This window comes from Penaeus chinensis, chromosome 14 (assembly GCF_019202785.1).
Source record: "Penaeus chinensis breed Huanghai No. 1 chromosome 14, ASM1920278v2, whole genome shotgun sequence".
NCBI classification, from domain to species: domain Eukaryota; kingdom Metazoa; phylum Arthropoda; class Malacostraca; order Decapoda; family Penaeidae; genus Penaeus; species Penaeus chinensis.
In genome coordinates, this window is record NC_061832.1 from 7,204,434 (window position 1) to 7,230,376 (window position 25,943).

Here is a 25,943-nt window from a genome sequence, read left to right on the forward strand (position 1 = left end):
TATCACAGACTTACAACAAGATTGTAGTTCACCTAAAACAAGTATAGGCCTACAAGAACAAGCACTAACTAGCATGTTGAGCTTTCACTGAGCTTTTTTTTGTCATTTAGCAATGTAGTGCATTTTGTTAGCAAAACCTACGATAAGTTGTCAGAACATTTGTCTCTTAATGGGACATGACAGCATCCTTTTACTTCAACTTTGCAAGTGTCCCATTAACACCAGATGACCTTTAAAACACAAACACACACATTTTACAACTTTTCTTATAATTTTTCAGAAGAGGACCTTAGACTGTTTTTCTTTAAGTGTGTGTTTCAGTTCCCCCTATTCCAGTATAAAGACATACATTCAAGGTTCTCGCAAACTCTACATGTAGAGGTTCTGTATCCATTATTAGGCTTGCAGCTCAATATTAATAACACATTTGTGAAATGCTAAAGATATAACATACCAAAATTTGCCAAATAACCTGCAAATTATATGAACACAATGAAAAGTGGTATTATATTTTTAAATGTAAGAAAACTTCAATGCCTACACCTTAAAAAGCAGGTAGCGTGACTTTGTCATTCCTATTCCAATGTCCTCATATGAAATATGGCTAAAGCTTATCCAATGATTTGAGATTATGTTAATAAGGTAAACAACATCAACAATATATCTCTGATTAACCAGTATGCTTTTATTATATGAATTCATTACAAAATAGTACTTTGCTGAAACATATGCTCAGTGCTTTTACAAAACATACAACTTTGACCTTGTATAAAATCAGGAATAATATACCCCTGTTTGGCAATTTGAAGCTATTAAACATTCGATGAAGAACTGGTTAGCAACCCTATATATAAGTCTTGTTTTTATCCACCTTAACAATGACAAAATACCCTGTAAAGTAACAGCTGGAACATCCAACCAGGCAACACCTCTGTTAGAAGATACAGATAGGATAAATATGGCATAGCAATATGTCAACTTCAAAAATAAAATAGGAAAGATTTTTTTGTTTTTTTAGATACTGATAGACAGAAGCACCTTAAAGTTTTGAAATTTGTGACGTCACATCTGGATTACTAAATGGTAATACTATTATTACTTTTCTATTACCTCTGATAATACTACCAAATAATTATCATTCATTTTATCAACACATATAATTTTTGAAAATTAACAAATTTATAAATTAGAAACCTAACTTATTTTTCTTTCTTAACCTAAAATGTAAAAAAATTCAGGTATAAACACTGCTAATGGTCAATACTTAGTCAAATGTAAAATTTGGCTACTTCATGAAATTTATGTCTGAAACAAATAAAAAGAACATTTGTTAATTAGCAAATTTGCAAATAAAGAAATTCTACCTACATTTCTTATCCTACATTACAGATACAAACAAAAACTATATAAAAGAAAATTATGGGAAAGAAAAGGAATTGGTACATAAATGGTATTTTGTGAAAATATGTTTACAAAATAGACAATGTTTCATTTCATCACAAAAGTCATGTTTTAAACTTAACATATTCTGTCCATTAACAATTTATTAAATGACCATATGCATGATAATGGAAAATAATACTTGACAACTCAAATATCTGCAAATTATAATACTCACCCAATTTTTAAATATATTACAGTTGAGACAAACTATAAAAGACAAAAAATACTTTAAGGTTAGACCACCAATTTCATCATTCATAAATCTTCGGATATCATTTCCATGATAACACTTACAATAACCAGGTCCTTACCCCAGCGGCTATATTATTTCTACCACGTATCAAAAGCTGTGTATCACAATACAGATGGCCCTTAACATATGTAACATAAACCTTCCTAAGCCTTTGAAAATATCTAAAAATCTGGGCTTTGCAGACAATCTAAGATTCTTAGTCTGCTTGACTAAGTAATCTCTCCATTCCCTGGTATTACAATATCCAACAACAACAAACACAATCCTTACTTACCAAAGCTTGTCTAATACTTTTCCTCTGTTAGCAAACAACATAACCTCTCTGATGCCTGAGACTACATACACAAATATCAATAATGCTACACCTGGGGCCCATGCTTCAATTTTACATATTAAAAAATGCTGTAAAACACAAATTTGATGTTAACAATAATGCAGCCATACAAAGACTTGTGAAAGAGAGGGTAGGAGGAAGGTGTCCATATCAAAAGCTCCCCTCAGTTTTCTTTTGTACCTACTCTCTTTGAGATTGTTCATATATTCAACTGCTTTTTACTGTCATTTGCTATCTAATCCTTTCAGATCTTATCAGCCAACCAATTCTTCCTATGCTGTGTTTCATAAGTTTTTGGATAATTCTTTCATTAGGAATGAATATCTTTTTCATAACTCTTAGGTCATCATTTAAAAACAAATGTCTGGGAAAAAAATAAATGCAAACAAATGAATTCATGAACATTATTTTCTAGATGATATAACTCATATATGAATAGTGGAGCAATTGGATAGAGTCCAAAGGAAAAAGAAAAAAAGAAAAAGAGTGAGAGAGAGAGAAAAAAAAAAATCAATTCACTCTCTCTTGCATGTACATCTCTTGATTTTTTATTATTTTCATACTTTCTCATACATAATTTGGCTAAGTTCACTGGTAATCAGATCAGCAAATATTAGGGGCCACCTGTAATAACCATATTATTCACATAATACATGATAGACAAAGATAAAGGAAATAAAACAGAAAAGGCATACAGACATATACCAATATTTCTTCACATGACCACAACTTCACTTTTCCTTAAAATTCGTGCCTGGAACACATTGCAGTGAAAAATAAAGAAAAAGGATAAGCTGGAGAATCATCACTGGCGAAAGACAGGTGCAGTGAACACAATTACTTTCTGAGGTGAAGATCTTTGGCAACAACATAAGCAGCCACATGCATCATGGAATTTTTGTTGGTTTCATATGTAGCAATGGCATGGTTCCTCATCTCTGGCCAGTTGTAAAGGTCTCTGTAGGGTTGAAATATGAAAACATGTAAAATATTGTAGACTTTGATTATCACAGTATCTGTTATTAATCAGTAATATTGTAAAAATACATAAAACTGAGCTAATATCAACTTTGTGCAAGCAGAGTATAAAATAATTTGGTTTGCTAAAGGTATATTCATGATGTTTCCTCAAATATACATTTTTTGTCTACTTTTTATCTACTTGCCTTTTCCTTTCCTTCTTTCCCCGCCTCAATCTCTTTGTTAATTTTCTTCTTTTCTCTCAACCTTCCTTTCCCTTTCTGCATGTCTTTTCTATTCTTCCTCCCTCTCCTTCAGTACACCCTCCACCATCTTCCCCTCTTTATTTACCCTTTCCTACCCAAAGCCTTCCTTTGTCTTCTATTATTTCTACCCAGTCTCTTTTTTCATTGCCACCTCTTCTCTCTCTCTTTCCTTCTCTCCTGCTACACCTCTCATCTCTGTCTCTCTCTTCCTGTCCATCCCCATCTTTCATTCTTCCTCTCCCGTACTTCCACCCCTTCAACCTGTACAGCTGTTACAGTCCCTAGTTTTTCCTCTTTCTCCTTTCCATTTCAACCCTCATCTATAAATCCCACCTACTCCTTTATTTACCTTCCTAAATCACTCACCTGTAAATTGGCCTCACAAACTTCATTCTTCCTTGTTCTGTCACAAACTTCACAGCTGTGTCCACCTGATCTGTCCAATGAGCTTTCAGCCCCAAGCGTATCCAGCGGAACTTGATTTCTGCATTGTTCCTTTCTGACATGCTGTATACGTCATCCATCTTCTCCAGTTTCGGCACAGACAGGGGAGGGTCTTCTTCCAAGAGTAGGGCTAGGAACTCTCGGACCTTACAAGACATGAGGGAATAAGTAAGTCCTTCATGCTAAAAAGATCATTACAATTTTGGGACTTTGGTGACATGAGGGTGTGAAATGGAATCAAATAAAACAGATCATAAATTCATTATATAACAACCCATTGGCTCTGGTAGGGCATGTATACAGACCATACCACTGTTATTTCAGCAAAGGATACAAAAAACACAGTAAACAAAGATAACATCATCGATAAAACTAAATAGTTTTTAACCTGATTGGCAGAGAGTGTATCCAGGTCAGTACTCTTGAATGGGCAATCTGTTGTAACATCCCACTTTGCCCAACGCTGACACAGCTCCATGCATGCTACGGCAAGAGAGTTATCAAACCTGAAAACATTTGATTTTGTATTACTCACTTATGTACTCCATTTCCCAATTGCAATTAGAATAATTTTCAAGGTAGGTAATTTTTCTTTTATCATAACATAAAACTTTTAATTCTGAAAGATGATGTACATTATGATAAATCATTACAGAAATAATGATCTTCACTGTAAATGAAGTTCAAGATTACAATATTATTAGATACTACAAAACTGAACTACATGTGCACTTTTCTTTTTCTTTTTCTTTTTTTCTTTTTTTAAGGATTTATTCTGTATCATTAACCCACTGGATCAGGTAATGTAACCATCATGTCATGAAAAAACTTGTTTTTAATGGCTGCATGACAGAAATATGCAGTTACCCAAAAATATGGCTGATGTTTGGGATGACAGGAATATGCAGTCAAGAAAAATCTGTCTGAAGGCCAAGCTGATGGGAATTACTCGCCATGAATGCATAAGCTCTTAAAGGAAGATTAGACTCAGTGGACATTTAGGAAGGTGCTTTTGAAATATTTCCAGTGAGCTATGGGTGGAAGGGCACTGGCCGGAGGGTGGACACTATTTCCATGCTTAGGATCCTATTTCTGTTTGAAGTGAATAGTGGCACTGGGTGTGTTACAGAAAATTGAATAATATGAAAATATTTGAAAATGAACAAAAACAAAATGTTACTTATTGCTTTTATTATTGCAAAGAGTTGTAGACTACCTAGACAGATAGGAGCCTGTGCAAGGAAACCGTCTATTACAATCTTGAAGCAGTATATCAAATCACAAATACAGACCTGGGAATATAGCAAAATGCAGAAAGGGATAATAACATAGCTAAAGGGAGCCAAGGAGTCTTGACACTGCACACAAGTGTTCATGTGATATGAGTCTAAAAGCCACACACACCTGGGATAGTTGCCACTCAAGTAAGCCTCATGCCTGGATTTTGGTACACATACAGGCAGCAAGGCACCCAGATCCAATGGGTTAAGCAAGGAAATAAGTACAGCATTATGAAAAAAGAAAAGGAGGAAGAAATGAATATGATGGTTGTAACTACATGTAAAAATCTATATTGGCAATAAGCCAGATAAAGAAAGAGAAAGAGAAAGAGAGACACAGGAAATTCTAACATACACATGGAAAAGCAAACACTCACTCAGGCTTAATAGGTGGCATACCAGGGGTCTTCCACCAGGCATCCCAGTCAACCACATCAAAAACACTCTTCTTGTCGGCGAAAAACTCAAACAGGAAGTTGCGGAATATGTCTGAGTCAATGGACTGGTACTTGAACTTGTCCAGGTAAGCTTTGAGGAATGGCTCGAACTTGGCTGGAATGTAAAAAGAGGGAGTCAGTTGTCTTCTGGTAATGCACTCAAAACAGGATTTCCTGGTGCCAAAACAAACCATACACCAGAAATCTTGTATAGTCAGCCACTCAAGTGAAAAATTGGAAACTGGCCGAAGTTTAGGAAATGAAAATAAAAAGTTTTCAAACTTAATTTTGATGAAAGCCAGGGGCAAAAAAGAAAAAAATTATTTAGCATGCACAACTTAGACCAGGCTCAACTGTGCAAGTTGTCATGTGATGTCACCCCATAGTGAGAAGGAAGAGGAGGAGGAAGAGGAAAAAAAAGGAGAGGAAGAAGGAGAAGGAAAAGACAGAATAAGAGAAGCTGGTGAAGGACGACAAGAAAACAAAAAGTGAAACTGCATGACCATAATTTGCATTAGCATATAATGAGCTACTTTAATTCAAGTAATACCTGATAAACAAAGAAACAAAGAAAAAAAGTAGCAATAATAATAATAACAATACAAATGAAGAAAGACATACAGTGAGGTCAGGGTTTTAATACATATGAAACTAATACAATAACCCCAGTATCACTTTACAGTTTACTAAACAATGTAAAAGCTGTTTATTGTAAAAAAAAATACAGATTAATCATGGTAGAAATAATAGAAACTGCACAGTATCTCCATTGTGTAAAGCTTTTTCGATACTGAAGAAAAAAAGAAATAAAGAGATAGTAAACACATCAACTGTTCTAAACTTACATGGTCCTCCAACAAGGGTTTCTAAATACCACAAAAATGTGTGTCCCTTCTCATACGGAACAGTGGAGAATGCATCATCAGGATCCACCCCAGTCAGGTCTGGTATCAGGCAAGTTAATGGGTCTTTTCCATCGTCTCTTGTACGGATCTGTGAATAATGTGAAGGATTGTGCTGAACAAGTTAAGTTTTGTTTTCATATCTGCATACTCATATGTGGTTCCCTAAAATGAAAACGGAAGCCCACAATATGCACAATTTCTTCAAGTGGGAATACCACAAGCGATACTTTCCTACGTTGTTGTTGTTGTTTAAAAAAATCAATCAATCAATCACATAAAAGATGCATTTTATTGTACAAAAATTTAAATAATTCTCAGATAACTTACACAATCTCTCAAATCCTTCCAACCTCCAATTGCAGAAAAGTTTCTGGTAGCCTCACCATGCATCCTGCCAGCAATCTTACGCTCCACAAACATGGTGAAGCCCTCATTCAACCAGAAGTGCTCCCACTGCTTGTTGGTGACCAGATTTCCCGTCCATGAGTGACTAATCTCATGTGCAACAACATCAGCTAGGGAGCGGTCACCAGCCTGTAAAAACACATTGAGATATCAACATCACAGAATACAGAAGTGTGACTGAAACACACACAGCTGTTATATTTCCATTAAAGACAAAGAAAAGAAACATGGAAAAAATAAGCTATCAGTCAGTTTATTCATACCAGCAAGGTTGGGGTGACAAAAGTGAGGCATGGATTCTCCATCCCACCATACGGGAAGCTTGGTGGAAGGATCAGCAAATCGTACTGACTCCATACGTAGTCACCGCACAGTTCCTCAGCAGTCTTTAACATAGTCTCAGTCTGAAATATATGCCTTAATTAGCTTTACCTACACTCCAATGAATCTCTGAAGCTAAGGAATAAGTATAATGCTAACATGACATCAGTATCAGTCAGCAAACTTTTTAAATGCAATAGCACCAGATGCATGCATTGTCAACTATTTCTTATCAATTTTCTGTCTCCGGTCTGGTGTCAAGATGCTGTAGCGACTATGCTAAAAAGCATAATTGGTACTTCCCAACTGAGTAGAGACATCATTGTTAAAATAAACAACTGAATGAAAAACAGGACAATCCCCAACCATCAATTCCTGTAATTGCCCATTAGCGCATCCCCCTAGTCCTTACGCACAGGATGCACCACCTTGCTGACCTCAGATATCTCAAAACCGCTGAAGAGAACGGACACTTGCTACAACTTTCAGAAAAATTAATATCCAGTAATTTTTTTTAAGAGGTTTCAAAGTGTTAGCTACACATCAAAGATTGATAACATCTACAGTTATCATATGTAATTATCTTCATCTCTTGCAGTATTTTGTGTTGTTAAGATGGTGAAGTGAAGAGAAAAGTGCTGTGCTAAGTGTGTGTTTTTGCAACCACAAATTAGCTGGCATGGCAATCTTTTTAGTGCTTCATTCTATGGATGTTTATTGTGCACTGAATACCTCATGCACTCTGTCCTCAGCCTTATACAGTTTAACAGTGAACAGTAAACAATAGTGAAACTGAAATGCTGTACGATACTGTTTTCTTCCCAAGCTGAATGGTTCATGGAGTGCCCTTATTTACGTAACAGATCCATGATGAATTCTGTGCTTCATAAAGCTCATAACCACATGCGCAGTAGTGAAACTGGCATGCTGTATGATACCATTTTCCTCCACAGCCGAATGGTTCATGGTGTCCCCTTACTTCTGTAACAGGCCCATGACCATTTCTAAGCTGCAATATATATATATATAATGTATTGTTGTTCCTATTCACCCAACAATGCTGGGTAAAGAAAATAAATATAAATTCTACGCTCTGGAGATTAATGGCAACGAGCTGACTGGGGGTGCTGGAGTTCGCCACATCAAGCTGAGTGTCCTGCTCCAAGCACTTTGGCACGTCACTGCGGTGTACAGCCGTACTCCACAGACCAAGCAGTTTGTCATGACGCCACTAGGCGTGGCCTGGCATTATCGGAGTAATCATAGCTACCTGGTCTTAGAAAGTACACGTGCATAATATACGGCTTAATAAAAATGCACAGAAAATCTTCAATCCTCACTCCAGGTCTCCAGAGCTCTGTTTTTGTAAACTATCTGTCAAGTCTGTGGCCTATGCTTTTTGTTTATTGTAATTCATATTTTATAATAGTTGTAGATTTGCCTGTCAGCACTTTGGCTAATACAAATAGTAAAATAAATAAATAAATAAATAAATAAGCACACGTACACAAAACACATTTTTTCTTCCTGTAAAATAAAAAACTAATAGATAAATAATTATACAATAAAAAGTAAGATATGGAAGCTTTTAAAAATGTACACGGTTTTTACACATGGTATTAACTACAAACACTAAAACATTGCTAATAGGAGCAAGTCTGCTTTAGTCTACAGTGTGGGATCTTGCAGTGAAAACATCAGGTCTCTAGCGCACGATCATTGCCCTAAACATGCCCCCTGTGCTTCTTCAGGCTGCTTTGATCCACGACAATGTTAAACTTGCCAAAAATGGTTGCAAATGCAACCTCCAAGTGATCCTCCATCGAAAGAATGGAAGCTAATCAAGAAACAATATTCAAGAGCAGCTAGGAAGACAAGAGAGTCTGGATCTGTTCTTCCTCGGGATCTTCAGAACTTTATAAGCTTTTCATGGCTTCAGCCTCATGTGGCCAAAAACGTGCTGAAATGATTGAACTTTCACCTAATTCGCATGAAAGTCCAAAGAATTCATCCTGTCACTCTTTTCCAATATCATCACAAAGATTGTTTTCAATTGCAGGAAGTCCTTTGTCATCAACAAGTGAAAAGTCTTTGACCGACTATTCCTGTGATTATTCGCCTCCTTAACCCAATGGCGCCGGGTATAGCAAATTAAAAAAAACTCTACGCTCTGGCGAACGGCGGCAGCGCGCCGACTCTGAGCGCGTGATATCGGTCCATCAAGCCGAATCATTGCCTCGGGGCGTTTTGGCGCGGCGCCGCTGCGGACAGCCGCACGCCGCACATCGTGCGTATTGTTATGACGGCGATAGCCGTGACCCGTCGCCATTGGGTTAAAAAAAAAAAAACTCTATCTTTTCTTTCACAACCACAGAGGCATGATGATAGATGTCAAAATCTGAATATCAGACATCTTATAACAACAAGAACAATTTGACCTCTCCTTTAGACAAACATGATACTATACTAGGAATCAACCACGTTGCAGAAGAGCCCCTTTGACATCCAAGTGGAGGTTGGATGAAAATTCCAGCACACTGGCAAGTAGAGCAAAATAATGTTGGGAGAATTCATTGTGTATGATAGAATGTTAAGAGAAGGTCAGGAAAATCTTGTTCTTATTGACTATGTGGAAGTCAGAACCTTTGAGAACTTGGGAACAGACTGTGTTTTATGGCGACCAAAGAAAGTATCGTCAGAAGTTTCATCTGTTCGGTGTGCTTCAGCTGACATGGCACAAGCATTGTCAGACATTGCTTCATTAATAGCACCACCAGCTGAATCTCCATTAGTCCGTTTCAAGTCAGCCCAGCCTCATCACATAGTACTTCACATTCTGACTCCTCAGATATAACCTTTAATACCTGTGGAAGATTTACAGAATAGGTGGCTTGTTTGCGCTACACACAAATATGCTGCTAAACGTAGTTCATCTACAGGATCTGTGTCACCTGCGCATGGTCTACAGTGGCCTATGGATTCTGAACAAATGATGCTTTCTCAGTTTCTTTCTGCTCAAAAAATTTGCAAGGAGGATTTTTCTCCTCGACTAAGAATACCAGACAACTGATTCTTGTTGGCGGATCATACAGCCCGTTTTACCGCTTGACTTTATCAATAATGTCAATACTTGCTAAACCTCTATTACTATCAGCAAAAGCAACTTAACAGAATTCTGGTTTTGATTCTGGGTTGATTCTTAAGAAAGGATCAGAAGTTAATGTCCAATCTTGCAACTTTAACCCAATGCTGCTGGGGAAATGGGGAAAATGCTCTGCTCATTTTCTATATTTTTTTGTGAAATGTCTCTGCACAAAGAGGGCTCTGCTAGTGCTTAGCCACAAAGGAGTCAATTAGTAGACCTTGTGACCTTACCTGATTTGAATTGGTATTTTTGAAAAAGGTATTTTTTACTAGTGCTATGAGTATCGATGGTGTTATTTTTATCATAAACATTATAATTACTATAATGTTATAAACATTAGTGACAGCAAAATAAGATAACGTAAAATATTTTCATAAATCAAAGAAAAAGTTAACGGGCGAGACAGGCAGTACTCGTAATTGGCTCATTGGTGACTTAGTACAAGTGTAGCCATCTATGTGTAAAAACAATTAAACAAGTAACTCACAGTGGGCATAGCACATACGTACACACCATGCCTGTCGGCATTGGGTTAAATATTCCACTAGTAAAGGCATATCTAGAAGAAACAGTGATAAAAAGATTAGAACTACATGAAAGCACAATTCTTAAGAATCTGATGAAAATTAAATTGGATCTCTTGAGTAACACACCTTTACATGGAGTACTTTGTAAAGATGAACAAACAGTTCGATCTCTGATTAAAGAGATACGACAACCAGTGGAAGTTAAGATTCTAAGCAATTTTTTCCAATTATTGTATCATGTACCATCAACTTCTAAAGTTAAGTTAAGGTCTAGTTCTCCTAAGTGCTCCTTGACTTCACGGGTTGTGATCAATCCAGTCATTCAACAGGATCTTCCCATAAATTTATAGATCAGTCTAAAGTCTGGAAGGTGCAACTTCTAAATCAATAGCTTCGTGTTTTCAAAATGATACGATACATGGAAATGAAAAGTTATCTTTCAGATATCGCTGAGGTAATTTCCTGAATATTTTTGTCCAGGAAAAAAGTGATATTCTCAAGTTGGGGTGACTCCTGGGTTGGCAAGAGTCATGGCCCACAGGATGGGCTCAAGGGGACATTTCCTTTTGCCTTCAGTGGCACTGGGAAAAGAGTTGCCCTCCTCCTTTGTGGTTTCCCCAACCTCAGAAATCTTAAGCTTCAATATCAAACAGAACTAACTGGCAAGTTGCTCCGAAATCTTTTGTCAATCACTATATTCCGTCAAGAGTGGAAATGTCTTCTGGGGTCATTAAATCATGCTGCAGAAATACTGCCTTTTAGGAAAATTCATCCAAGGCATCTACAACTTGAAGAATGTGCAGTGTTCACTTCAAACAATCGAGACAAGATGGTATTTTTTCCTTGTCATATCTGCACCCATCTACTTTGGTGACTGAAGAGGAAACGTTTAATGGCAGTCTCTCCTAGGGTTCCCAAAACTCCCTTCTTTAACTAACAACAGATGCATCAGACTGAGGATGGGGCTGCCAGTCATCAAGAGGTCACCAAGGATCGGGAATTTGGAGAAAATCAATGAGACGAAGGCATATAAATAAATGTAAGGGAACTACAAGTCGTTATCAAGGCACTGCATCTGGAAGACTATCCTAGATATGTCAATTAAAGTTCTGTCAGACAATGTTGCAACTGTTTATTGTATAAACAAACAAGGCTCCTGTTCAAAGACTCTCCTAAAAGCATCAATGATTCTTTTTGTATTGTGTAATGATGTTGACTACCTATTACTACGTCTAACATAGAAGGAAGAAAACACCAGTAGGCAGATGCCTGTTTCCCCCTCTGCTAACATCCATAATGCTTTAGGTGATCAATCAGTTGAGGTCTTACAAAGGCAAAGTTTTATTGATTGCCCTTCTATGGGAAGCACAACCATGGACAGAGTATTTTCTTCACTGGTGTCCTCACCCACTACCACTAACTGGGAAGGTGCTTCAGGAAACTGATGGACCATGTCACAGAATACTTGCGTCTACATGCGTGGAGTTTCTAAGTATAGCCTTAAGCAAAAATTTCTAGCCTTTACAAGTAGAGGACCTTATCAAGGGACATTGATCTTCTACCATATCAATCAGCATGGTTAAAATTCCAAAAATTCATCAGAGGGACAAGACCCGACGGGTCACATCTCTGGACGTCATAACAAACCACTCGAAATGTGGCGTGCAGCTGTAGGCCGCGGCGGCGTGCCAAAGCGCTCCGAGGCAGTGATTCGGCTTGATGTACCGAACTCCCGCGCTCGAAGTCGTAGAGTTTTTTTTTTTTTAGTTTACTACACCCGTCACCAAGGGGTTAAGTCTATATCTCCAAATATACTTATTCAGTTTGCTTCCTATTTATTCTATTCAGTTGCTTGCCCCACCTACTATTTCTTGCCATACAGAAGCAATCAGAGATCCACTAAGATATGCTTTTGGTATAGAATTGGATGAAAGATCCATGGAATTGCTTCGTAGATCATTCTTCCAAAAGCGACTTCCAACTCGTTATAATATTCCAACACTGTCTCTACAAAAACTTCTGGATCTCCTCTCATCATGTCAGCATTGTGGATTCATCTCCTAATATTTCACAAAACAATATTCCTTGTTGCTCTTGCCACAGATTTGCGTGTTTCTCAACTGGCAGGCCTCTCATGTTCTCCTTCTCTGACACAATTTGGTCCAAATAATTCATATGTCTCACTAACACCTCATCCTCCTTTTCTAGCAAAAAATGGACAGCAAGGTCATGTTTTGGAACCTGTAGTAATTCCATCAAGGTTAGAAAATGATTCCCTTCATGTTTTATGCCCAGTAGAAGCTTTGAAATGTTATACAGAAGGTACCCCAGCAGATTTCAATGAGGCACTATGGTTATGGCCAGGTTCACTCAGGCCATGCACCCAACTTCATGTAGCCAAGAAGATTAGAAGGATAATCTGCTGATCCATGTCATGCTCCAATGGCTCACCAAGTCAGGAAGCATGCTTCAACTCATTTTTTAAGATCTCTAAATCTTGAAAAAGTGCAAGAAGCAAGTGAGTGGTCTTCAAGCAGATCCTTTGTTAATTGATACATGACATCGCATCTAAAGGACGTCCCTTGTGTGGCAATGACTACACCACCTAACCTACATCTCAATAAGTGGGTACTACAGTATAATTTTTTCTTTTCATTTTTGAAGTTATTAAATTTTGTTCCCCATATTCAGTTGCTATACAGCTTCTTAACAACAGACCGGAGAGACAGAAAATAAGACACTTGACAGATGGAAAATGTTCTTTTTCTATCTTGGAGGTCTGGTGTCAAGATTTCCCTCCTGTCCCATATCTACAAATTTTCTTTTTCAGCAATTTAAAGATATGAGGTCAGCAAGCCGATGCGTCCTGTGTGTAAGGACTAGGGGGTGACTCAACTCAGTTGGGAAGTACCGATTATACTTTTTAGTGTAGTCATTACAGCATCTTGGCACCAGACCTCCAAGACAGAAAAAGAAAATTTTTCCATCCATCAAATGTCTTATTTTATTCACATACAGATGGTTTTGCAGACACTTAGTCTTCAGAGTCAGTTACTAAGCTTACCCAACCTCATTTATTTACCCCATTTGAATATTTATGAATGAAGTCTATATTTCTATTACTGTCAGTATAATTTTTAATGCTATTATCATCTTGATTATTATAATCATTGTTAGTACTAAGAGTAATTATAATAAAAATAAAACTTTTTCCATCCTAAAATCCAAGGGATGTGGTAAACAGATGAAGTAAAGTATGCCTAGTAGTTGACGCCTTGGTGATTAACTGCTTCTGGAGCCATCTGTATATAAACAGATTTACTAAAACAAAAGCACAGTGTGCATTGCATGTATGCATGAACTTCTGGTGTCTATGGGTTAATACACTGAACATTGTACAGTAAAATTCACATCTCATAACCACCAATGAAAGGCCCTGGTAATCTAATTATATAAGCTTACCTCAGAAAATTCAAATGCTGCCTTGTCAACAAACTCCTTCTCTGACCAGACTAAGGTGCGGGGCCCAACTTCACGACTCTCCAGTGCTCCGACTGCTATTGCTATCAGGTATGATGGCATTGGTACAGGTTGACGGAATCTACGCAACACAAAGAAAGATGCAAATTATAGTCCTCCCTGATCTAATAAGACTCATAAGCATATACAGAGTAAATGTACTGTAAATATGACTATGACACTAATCTGGCATCTGCCAATCCAGCATAATCTAAAAAAATGGAAATTCCAGTTTACTACATTGATGCCTATATGGCATCAATGCACACTAAAGGTTAAGATTTGTTTTTCTCCTGACACTGAATGCAAACATGATTTAGAACACGATTAATTTGTTCTACTGCATCAGGTCCTTTCTGAGCATAATTGAGCTTTGTTCATTATTTGAGTTGCTTTCTTATTTTGTTCTCCTCTCCCTTTGTTTATGCCTCCTCTCTTTCTCCTGTCTGTTCTGGCTTGAAGGGGCAAGTTGAAGAGGTTGTGGGTGAGTGCATAAGAATGTGCATCTGTCTTGAGTTCTCCGTTTTATTTAATCCACATCTCCCTTTTTATTTGTTTTCTCTGCTGCCTTTGTATGGGGACAGTAGGAAATGTTGCTTTAGAGGGAGAGGACATGTAGTCATGGGATAGGTTTGTGTGACCTACTGTTTTGGGAGGGAAATGGTTAATGGTTAAAAGGCAAAATGAATGTGCCAATAAAACTAAGGTCATGCAGCACTATAGGAAAGTACAGTAAAGGGTGGTGAAGGGCGGTTGAGTGAGTTGTTAGTTGCTATATGTCAAATATCTAGATTAATATTGAAAAGTTTGAAGATGGGTAAAGGAGTTGCTGAGTGAATGGGTTAAGGTTGGGTTAGGTAAGGGGGATTAGATCAAGTGAAGGATATGTATGTGTATGAGAAAGGAGAACAGAAAGTGTGAGATTCTGTAAGGATGTCTGATAGGTTGGGAGGTCAGTGATGGGAGGATAGGTGGGGGAAAGCAGAGGTACAGGCTACATCAAAGTGTGGACCTGAAAGAGGGACATTACATAGGGAACATATGGGGGGATCAGAACGTGACATCAGACAGGAGTGTGTTAGACAGGTGTGGCCAATACATAGATGTGTGAGAGACGTCTCCCAACGTCTGTTCTGATGAAATGGGGTTGACTACGAGGAGATAGATAGTTTTACAGTATGTAATTTATTAGTATAGAGACTTGACCAGAAAGATTGCTGTCAGGTTATCAGGAAAGTATTGAAGTGGGGGTAATAGTCTCTGGCAGGAATATGTGAGAAATGTGGTTGGTGGGATTTGGACATAGCAGTGCAGCATGCTAGAGTATCTGCCTGTTTAATGCTGAAGATTCCAACATGGCTGGGCACCCAGCAAAATCTGATAGATTTATGGCATGTGGACAGGTAGAAGAACCAGTCCTGGATCTTACAGACAAGGGGATTGGTCGAGTACCCAGACTTTACAAGAGTTAATGAGTTACGGGAGTCAATAAAAATAGTGAAAGAGGAAGAAGGGAAAGAGTATGTGTTTTAAAGCAAAAAGGAGTGTGTGTACAGTTCTATACTAAGGACAGGAGAGAGGCTGCAGTCAAAGAGTGTCTGGATTTAGAATGGCAAAAGAATTTGACTGGAGAAGGTAAGGAGGTAGAAGTGGGGAAGTAAGATGTAGGTGGGATAGGTATAGGAGAGGGTGTAGGAATATATTGGGAGGGAGAGGGAGGGGCAGAGTGAGCAACATTACTGGAATATGAAGTAAGAGAAAAAGTTTGTTGATGTGCTTCCAGTCTGGTTTCACACAGAGTGAAACCAAGTCTGAATCTGAGAGTTGCTTCTTTAGACTCAAACTTGTAGGTGGGGCAGCCCCTATAAAATACATTATGGGGGCTGCCACAGTTGGCATATGTTCATGACTGTGCAGAGCAGCTTGATCGGTTACGACCAGGTTGGGCACATAGAGGGCATTTGGGCTGTGGAACAGCAATGTTTGGCAGGATGTTCTAAACTCCAATGATTTTTACACTGACGGGGGTAGGAGGGGTGATATGGGTGGATAGGGAGGAATGCGGCTGTATGCTGTGGCGATGCGCCAAAGTGCTATGAGCTGGGCGTTTGGCTTAATGTAGCAAACTCCTGCACTCAAAGCTGGCTCGTTGCCATTAATCTCCAGAGCGTGGAGTTTTTTATTTATTTTCTTCACCCGGTAGAAATGCCATATTAAAGGGAAGGTCATGTCTACAGAAAGGAATTTTGGCAATATTGTTCCTCTAGGAGGAATGGAGTAGCACTGTACTGATATCACATCACAGTCCATATGGCAGGCGAGTAAGTCTTCTCCACAATCTGACCAATTTTTGTTATAGATAGGGGAGTTTGCTGGGGAGATAGAGACAGTTCCAGTGCAAAAGTATTGAGGGTTGGATGAGGAATGGGGTTGCCCGAGAGATCAGTTAAGAATTGATAATACTATAGCTGAGAATGATTGGGCAGCTATGGAAAGAGACTTTGCCTACTTTTTTTTGAAAACACTGCTGGTGGAGAAGAGTGTTGTCACAGTAAGGAGCTGTGGGGGGATAAAAAAAAAAAACAAAAAAACAGTCCCATTTGGCTGAGCTAAATAGAGTATTTAAGATATTTGTAGAAATGGGAGTGGTAGAAGAACAGGGATGTGTGGAAGAGGGAGTAGTGTTGAGGGAGGTAATATTACGGAAAGGTGGACAATAAGGCTGTAAAGTACAAGGGAGGATGGGGTGATTGATGAAGAAGGTTCTTGGGGTAAAGGTGAAGAAGTTGAAAATGTTGGGAGAGTAGGAATGTCTCCTGGAGACTGAATGTTGACTTGGGTGGATAATGTACTAGTAGGCATTGAGGAGGGGGTAGTAGTTGCAGTGTTCAGAGTTATGGTCAAAGGAGAGCCTGGGGTTGAGGAACTGGAAGAGTTTGAGTTGGTGGGGCTATTTGATGAAGGGGCAAGCTTCATTGCCCCTAACAAGGGTATAAGATCTTCATTATTGGCCATGGTAAGCCTAGAGTATGTTGGGGAGACAAAGTCCACCCCTCAGGGTCCCCTTGAGGGGTAAGGGCTAGAGAGCTAAAATAGGAATACCATGCTCATGGCTCCCGGAGGCTGTTCAGGGCTGGCAAAAAGTCAGCCTTTCATTCTTTCAGCACGGCTCTCACATCTTAGGAAGAGGATAGTAGAAGGGGTTGGAGAAGGGATGGAAAAGAAAAAGCAGGAGGGTAAAAATACCGTGCAAGATTAGTTGAGTTGAGGAATGAGGCCCAAGGTAGGGGAGATCCCAGCATTGGGACCCAATCCTCACCTCCTAAGCCACCCATGACAACAACAGGCAAGGTATTGGGGGGTTGGTGAGGGAAAGAAAATGGGAGTTGCTGTTTCCTTTGCTTTCCTTGTCCCTCTCTCCCTCACAATAGTAATCTTTTATATCTTGTTTGTTTGTCCATGCTATAGTGTATGTGTTGTTGTCCCCTCTCCCTTCTTGTGTGTTTATCCTGCTTGGTGCTTTCCCTTCTCTGTCCTCAATTGTTTGGGTTGACTGGGGCAAGGGGAAGGTTTTCATTTATTACAGGCCTGCTCCTCATTCAATACTTGTAGCAGCCCCTGAGATTCTCTTACGGTTATTGCTTCCTGATAAGTGACCCCTTACTCTGACTGCTGGAAGGACAGAGAGCTTGCACTTCATTGCTCTTTTCCTCCCATGTACTTTGCAAAGCACACTGTTGATCTTAGAACTGTTGAATTCCCTTCTTTTTTAAGGAAGTTTGTTGTTCGAAATTTCAGTTTATCTGTGCCCTTATTAGGCTAAAGGCTATCTATTGCTGTGCTATATTAACCCAATGCCATGGGGGAAAATGCTGTGCTCATTTTTATTTTTCTGTGAAATGTCTGCACATAGATGGCTCTGCTAGTGCTTAGTCACAAGGGAGTCAATTAGTAGACCTTGTGACCTTACCTGATTTCACCTTTTCTTGAATTGGCAGGAAGAACATTATTTCTACTAATGCTCTGAATATCCAGAGCCATTATAATTACTATAATGTTATAAGCATTAGTAACAGCAAAATAAGATAACGTAAAATATTTTCATAAATCAAGGAAAAGGGTAAATAGATGAGACAGGCAGTACTTGTAATTGGCCCACTGGTGACTTAGTAGAAGTGTAGCTATCAAAAACAATTAATAAAGTAAACTCACAGTGAGCATGGCATGTATAAACATGTTATGCCTGGTGGCATTGGGTTAACTAAGTTGTAGCTAAACATGAAGCACATGAATCTGTCTTCCTCAGTATACAACCATTTTTTTTTTTTTTTTTTGTGAATTTGTCCATATTCATATTTCAAATCTTCATTATTTCTATTACAACTGCATTTGATAATGATGGTGCTTTGCAAGCATGTGGCAAATTGGTCCAAATGTATGCCTTTATTTTTATTTTGTTTTAAAGTTTAGTACCTCTGTTTATCAACAAGCCCCTTACTGTTCAAAATAATACCTTACCCTCCCAACTTTTGATCTGTATTTCTTCTACAAATCAAAAAAAATCATAAAGAAAATCTTTCCTCCTGGTTCTGTGAACTGTATCAGTAGTGTACCTTACATGCTAAAAACTGTGGTTACCAGTTCTAAAGATTTCACAATGCTATTGCCATCCTGCTTTACATAAAAACAGATTTACTTCCATCTGAGATCCCTGTCTCATTCCTCTCTACATGCTTTGAGATTCATGTCACTTTTCTCATTTTTATAAACTTTCCCATATCCGATACAGTCTTCTCATTGACTAGATAATACTTTAGTGTAAACTAGAAAGAAGAGATTATGTTTTCTGTTAGTGCTATCAATTTTACTACTCCATTCTGTGTCTCTTCTGTCCACAAAGCCAAGATGTTTTGCCACTACTTGTACCCTAGTTATTACTTGAATTCTATTAATCATTAAATTAGAAGGACTACTTATTCAAAAGCAACTGATGACTACCTGAAAACAGTCCCATTTCCTTCCTCCTTGTGGCCATCCCGGAGTGCACTCATAAGCACCACCAATTCACTTGGGGCTTTCACTTCTGCTGTGTATGTTGCCTTTACTGCTGGTGTATCCTAAAATAAAAAAGAAAAGTGGAAAAAAATAAATAAATAAATAAAGAAAAAAATATAAATAACTATTTCACATTCAGAAACATAAAAAGGAAAGATGTCTTTGTACACAATATAAAGCCAAAGTGTTGTTAGGATCCTGAAACACAGGAGATTTGCCCACGCTAGAATTTTTTTTAGATGTGCACTAGATAAACTGCTCCATTATCAGTTTACTTTAAAATTCATATAACTGAGCCAGCTATTCATAAAATATTAGAGGCTGGATCCATGGACAAGCACCCCTACCAATACTAGTGCATTAAGACTTTGCAGCTCAATAAACAACTACTAGTTATATTGTAAGGCAAGATCGAAGAAAAAAACAACTAAAATTTGCATACATGTGCCCTGAACTCTATACCTTCTCAAGTGATGGAGATACAAACTCCTGTCAGGATTTCCATCTACACAGTATTATCTGTTACAGTCCTCATTGCCTGTTCAATGCAAATGGCACAAAAGCAATGAAATTATTATTTAATTTCCTTGTCTCTTCCAGGAAGTTTTTGCTTGTATTGTATATTAACTTTTTGGATCTGTTGGCATCATGGCAATCACATCACAAAAAATCTGGGCATTAGGCTTACATGATTGGCTGCTTGTAGACTGGGTGGCAAGACTCTGTACCTCCTATTTGCTAATTTATTATTTTTTTTACACATAAATGTCTTAGACATTTGGCCATTTTCCAATCCAACATTCACATTTGCCATTTGATTTTCATTATCTAGATGGTAATAGTTTTTTTTCTTTACACAGACTCCAATGATCTCTTAAGGTTGTCTACAACTCAGTGCAAGAAAAATAAAACTATATAACACTATGTTACCTTTGTCATTGAATTTATTTTACGTAATACTGAATTTTCTGTAAAGTAACCTGGGTTGCTGCTCATGGCGCCAGGAATATGCTGCTGAGCATGGAAATGGTGTCCTACACAGAGCAAGTGCTCTTCCAGTCACCGCTCACAGACATTTTATTCCACACTCATACATCAATGGGAATAATGCAAAATCACCAAATGAGTAAAATAAACCTCCCAATAGGTTTGTGAACCAACAGCAAGTCTTTCCCATCACCCTGGCCTTCAGCCGCAATGCTCACTATGGCAGGTTGGTGTCAACCGGTCTACAGCCAGATTTTCCCATGATGGCCTGTTTACGTCACCTACCCCTCGACCCAGATATTTTTTATGATGTGATGGTCATGTTACCCAGATCCAACCAATAATGTTAACCAATATCTCTGTGCTGGCTAAAATCCTGGAAAGCCTTATTAACTCTAGAGAGCACATGAACAAGATATTGTACACCATGTGCGGGCAACTGGCATGCTTGTTTTCATGCTGAATATACACCAATGTAGTCCTGTATGCAACATCCACATGGTAGAAGAGCTATAAACTCTGACTAGACTAAGACGATAATGGCATGGCTAATATCATGATATTACTATGTGATGTATGTTATGCCGTTCCCAGCACAGCATGACATACATACCGCACAGGGGCAAAGAGTTATAATATTATCCCCATGAGTACTAACATTGCTCTGTCACAAAAAGCTTAAATTTTCATCTTCTGACAAGGGTAATTTTAGTATCTGATGTCATACATAGATTGTGGCTTTGTATGTGCTTTAATTAGGAGAAATTCTTATGTTGCTTTAATTCAATTGTCAATAGGTTCCAGGAGATGTTTTCCTGATAGTTTGGTAAATGTGATACCCAATATCTCATCTTACCTGACATGGCACCAAGGACCTGCAATGTATGGCCTGGCACTGTGAGAAGAGATAGGGATGTTTTTTCCCTGCTGTTTGTTCTGGGTCTAACCACTGAAGTGCAGAGCTTTTGGGGGACACTTCATACTCGACCTGCACCTTGTACCTGAAGTATAAAAAAAATTGCTATGGTTTACCAACTGATAATCCTACATTCTACAATGCATATCTTACAAACAACTTCCACATATTTATATTCAAGATATTCCTCAGCTATATACAAGAAATGTCAAAATAATAATGCACTAAATCACACTTTTTCTTGGTGTCTGATGGCAGGATGATCTTGAATTCTGATCCAAAGTTTGGGTGAGGGTCACCAAGCGTGTACTGCAGGACCTGACCTGTTTCCTCATCCCTCACTGCTTTTATGTTTAGGTCACGAGCATCCAGAATCTGAAAATTGAAGAGACAATTTCGTTACCATTTAAGAGTATGAAGAAAAAGGGGTTAATCGGATACAAGAAAACTGTATGAAATAGAAACAGATTTGGTAACTGTCAATGTATCATTCAAGTATTTTTCCTTCAATCCTAAAATAACAAAGGCTTCAGGAAGTTTTATTAAAATAATTCTGCTTCACTTTACTGTATATATATTCACCATTAGTCCTCATACAAACATGATTATTGGTCCTAGACTTACGAGATGCTGAGCCTCGTCCTGCTTCCGTTCCACTGTTAAAGTGGCAAAGCCTGAGATGACTTTGCTGGAGAAGTCTACGTCCCATTTCAAATCTATTGATACCACCACAACCTGTTCTGGAAGAGGAAAGGAAGAAATTCATTACTCTGAAATCACAAACATCAAATTCTCTATGAAAAATAGGATAAAGATTTCAGCCCCAATCTTGCCGGGCAAATACAGCGCTTACTGTTGTTCTGTTTAGTGAAATGTCTCTACACACAGATGGCTCCACAAGTGCTCAGCCAGCAAGGAGTCAATTAGTGGACATTGTGACCTCACCTCGTTTCACTTTTCCTTGATAAAAAAGAAAGAGAGAAAAAGAAAGAAAGGCAGAAAATAAAAAGCACTAATGTTATCAATATTGATGCTGTTGTTGTTATCATAGACATCATAACATTTTTAATAGTAATATAGTGATTAATGATTAATGGTTAAGACAAATAAATGTGCCAGATATTAAAGGTCACATAGCACTATGGTAATTTATTGTGGCAATAAGAGTAAAATGAGTTAAAGATAGAACACAGTGTGTCAAAGCTTGTAGAGCCCTAGTGGATAGTATGGTAATCAAAAGGGAAAAGTGGGGGAGCACATGGAGTAAAGCATGATTGAGTAAAGGGGGAAAAAGGTTAAGGTTGAAGGGTGATTAGATCAAATGGATAGTATCTAAAGTATTTTTGTTTAATTTAATGGACACTTGTTTGGAAATGTGCCATTGACAAAAGAAAAACAATTCATGAATATTCAATTCCTCAACTGACATTCAATAATGAAAACTACCCACTACTCAGAAAGGATGTTTCATGTTGCTTATTGTTCAAAGAAGCTTGATTATTTAGGGCAGTTCTGAGACAGTTCTTGTATTGTGAACACATTTGACTGCTGTATTATTTCCAGTACAAGAAACACAATGTGGGACATACATTAACAACAACCAGGAAGTTTATTATCACTGTGGAAAATGTTTGCTAACCTCTTCAACCAAGAGCCAAAAGTCATGGAAGTAACTACAATTGTAAAGCATATGGTACACTACGTGGCTGATTAAAATATAACAAAAGCACATTGATAATGTTCCATTTTACATCAGGCAGATATCAAATACAACCCAAATGCCTGTTTTTTCATGGACCCCCACCAAGCCTTCTGAATGGATATTTATACACAAAATGAAAATTTGCTTTGTTCTTACGGTTAATTTTACTGAGACAGATAGAGAAAAATGGACACCGCCATCTTATAGAGCATAAACAATAAAGGTATAGCTGGTGCAGCCTCATATTTACTGCAAAATTACAAAAATATCACCACTTAGACACTAAATCTTTAACATCCTCACACAGACAGAGTTCTTAATATCGTGTTTTCTACAATTCCTCCTTGCTGCAGCTTGTCTGTACCCTCCATACTTGAAGGTCTGTCAGAAACATTTTCTATAACACCTGTTATGGCAGTTGTCATGAACTGTTAATAAAGAGGGGGTACATGGGGGGGTTTGCCCCCTGTCTCAGGAATAAACAGAAGGTAGGAAAGGTTAGGTTTGGAATTTTGGGTTAGCATAATACCCAAATCTGGTGTTAGGACTTTGTCTCTACAGAGTTTATTGCTCTCGTTAACAAATACCGTTTCAAGCATGTCAAACTCCAAGAAGAAAATAATGATGCCATTTGTTTTTTTTGCATTTATTGTAATAATCTAATTATGTTTGTCAATAAAGCCCGCACAAAGTTACCTAAAAGGACAATACAAACAATACAGCAGTAATCCTATAATAATACTGAGTATTTTGAGCAACTAATATATTTCTTATATTGTGCAAATTGATATGTCTACCCCTTGTTAAGTTGCAAGGAATTTGAAAATGCTGTATGCTACTGCGTTAGTTTCTCTTATTACTTTTAGAGCATTTTACTGTACATTGCAAATGTGCGATATACTAGTTATGAAAGTAATGTACTGCATAAAATATTATTAAATGAATCACATGGCACCAGGTGTGTGATAGGTAAATATAGCAAAATTGATAAGTAATTGAAAATTGAGACCCAATTGCAAACAGTGTGAGCTCCACAATTGTTGTTATTTCAGATTTTACTTTAAACAGAATTTTCTATATTTCGTTATTTCACAGTGTTCTGCTGAAGAGCAGAACATTATAAATGTCAGATAATGTTATGAAATATACGGAAGTGGCACCCGATTTACGTTCTTTTCAATCAGCTACAAAAAGGTTACTGTCCTATAAGGATCATATTTTCACCTTTCAAAGACATATTGTGCATTGATCATTGCTTTTCAAAGCTATGAGATTAAGAGAAAGTTATTAACCCATCACCATTGGGTGAACAGAAATCCCTGAGCGTGATAAACTCTGGTGATTTCTGGCAACAGTCAGACACTGGGTGCAGAAGTCCACGACATGAAACAGAACGTCCCGCTCCACACGCTCTGGCGCATTGCTGTGCGTACAAAGCATACCCCGCAGACCAAGTGGTTTGTTATGATTCTGGTACATGTGACCTGTCCAGGTTGGGTTAATTGTATTTGAATATCCATAATCATTAGTGCTAATTAGAGCATTTATTATTTGGAAGTAACAAATTCAAAATTCATTAGATACATCATAACAATGACAGAGGCCAGACAAGATAAGGGCCTTTGAGGATATTGAATGATGACAGGAAATCATGGCAGCAGTGCTCATCACCCAATAAATTAAATAAACCAAAATCCATCAAAGCAACAGCTTAAAGGATCATGGGTGTATATATCATTTGATAAACCTGCATATTCATACTCAAAATATGGAAAGCCTGTGGCTTTTCTGTAAGGAAAGGATGAAGCAGCTCATATGCATGAGCTACATTTATATTATTTCAAACATTGTTTATTAACCCATTGGCGACGGGTATAGAAAATTAAAAAAAAATCTACGCTCTGGCGAACCGCGGCAACGCACCGACTCTGAGTACGTGAATTCGGTACATTAAGCCGAATCATTGCCTCGGGGCGCTTTGGCGCGCCGCCGCGGCTGACAGCCACACGCCACATTTCGGGCGTATTGTTATGACGCCTATAGGCGTGACCCGACGCCATTGGGTTAAGCAAAAATAAGATTTGCTCCTCCAAAATATTTTATTACAAGTGTCTCACGCATACCCCCCTTCAGATGGGAAAGAGAAGGATCTACTCCTGATTGCCTCAATTCCTTTTGATGATATAGTTCTACCGAGAGCGACTGAACAGGGGAACAAGGGGTGAGAGTTTACATAACCTTTGCCTGAAGCTACCACAAAAAGAAGTTCAGTCTGTGTCTGCCTGCTGTCCAAGGAGGTGCATGTGTGAAAAAAAATATATTATACTGAGAGCTGGCTGAAAGTTTTACAAGTCTCAAAGTTCATCTACCACTAGAAATACTACCACGTAATAATGGAACTGTGACATCAGAAGGTTAGTACAATTTGATTAGTGTATAGCAAAAATAGCAAAATACATATATTAATTGCATCAAGTAAATATCTTCAATTAATAGGTTAAAGGATAACTATTGCTATGTTTTATTCAACTAGGTTGTAGCTAACCATGGGGCACATGAAGCTTTCTTCCTTATTTTTTCTTGTGAATCTGTCCACATTCATATTGCCATGATGCAACAGGATTCGAGGGGTTAATAAGCAAATGCATTTAATAAAAAGTCTTTACTTCTAATATTACAATAAATACAGTATTACTGAAAATTATTACCAGCCTGGCTTAACTGTGTTGTCTATTGGATATGACCACAATGAATAGATTCAGTGTTCCACCAAAGCATGCATGACGAGATTGGATTAAAAGCATTTATAGTTACATATGATGGGTAACTATTTTAAGCTGTGTGGCATCAATTCACTGCCACAGCCTCCGAAGTATTTGGCATTCCAGCATTGGCAAATAAATTCCTCTTTACAGTTATATCAAACATAAATACTGAACAGTTTCCATATTTGACATTAATCATCACTAAGGTTTGTAAGCTCTATTACTCAAATGTGTTTAAAGTTTGTTGGGTAATTCTAGAGGAGATGCAATGCTTGTGTT

General features: G+C 38.0%; 1 protein-coding gene across 1 annotated transcript in view; it reads right to left on the minus strand.

The window, feature by feature from the left end:
• Positions 1-665: 665 nt before the first annotated feature.
• LOC125032458 (leukotriene A-4 hydrolase-like) overlaps positions 666-25,943 on the minus strand; it is a 27,095-nt gene continuing 1,817 nt past the window's right edge. Inside the window, exons 2-13 of the mRNA XM_047623599.1 lie at positions 21,822-21,937; positions 21,433-21,572; positions 21,138-21,282; positions 19,238-19,356; positions 14,183-14,321; positions 6,991-7,131; positions 6,650-6,856; positions 6,263-6,410; positions 5,358-5,532; positions 4,089-4,206; positions 3,623-3,846; positions 666-2,988 (exon numbers count right to left, since the gene is read on the minus strand). Coding sequence (XP_047479555.1) covers positions 2,868-2,988; positions 3,623-3,846; positions 4,089-4,206; positions 5,358-5,532; positions 6,263-6,410; positions 6,650-6,856; positions 6,991-7,131; positions 14,183-14,321; positions 19,238-19,356; positions 21,138-21,282; positions 21,433-21,572; positions 21,822-21,937 — 1,793 coding nt within the window. The 3' untranslated portion in view covers positions 666-2,867. The remainder of the gene's footprint in view (positions 2,989-3,622; positions 3,847-4,088; positions 4,207-5,357; positions 5,533-6,262; positions 6,411-6,649; positions 6,857-6,990; positions 7,132-14,182; positions 14,322-19,237; positions 19,357-21,137; positions 21,283-21,432; positions 21,573-21,821; positions 21,938-25,943) is intronic.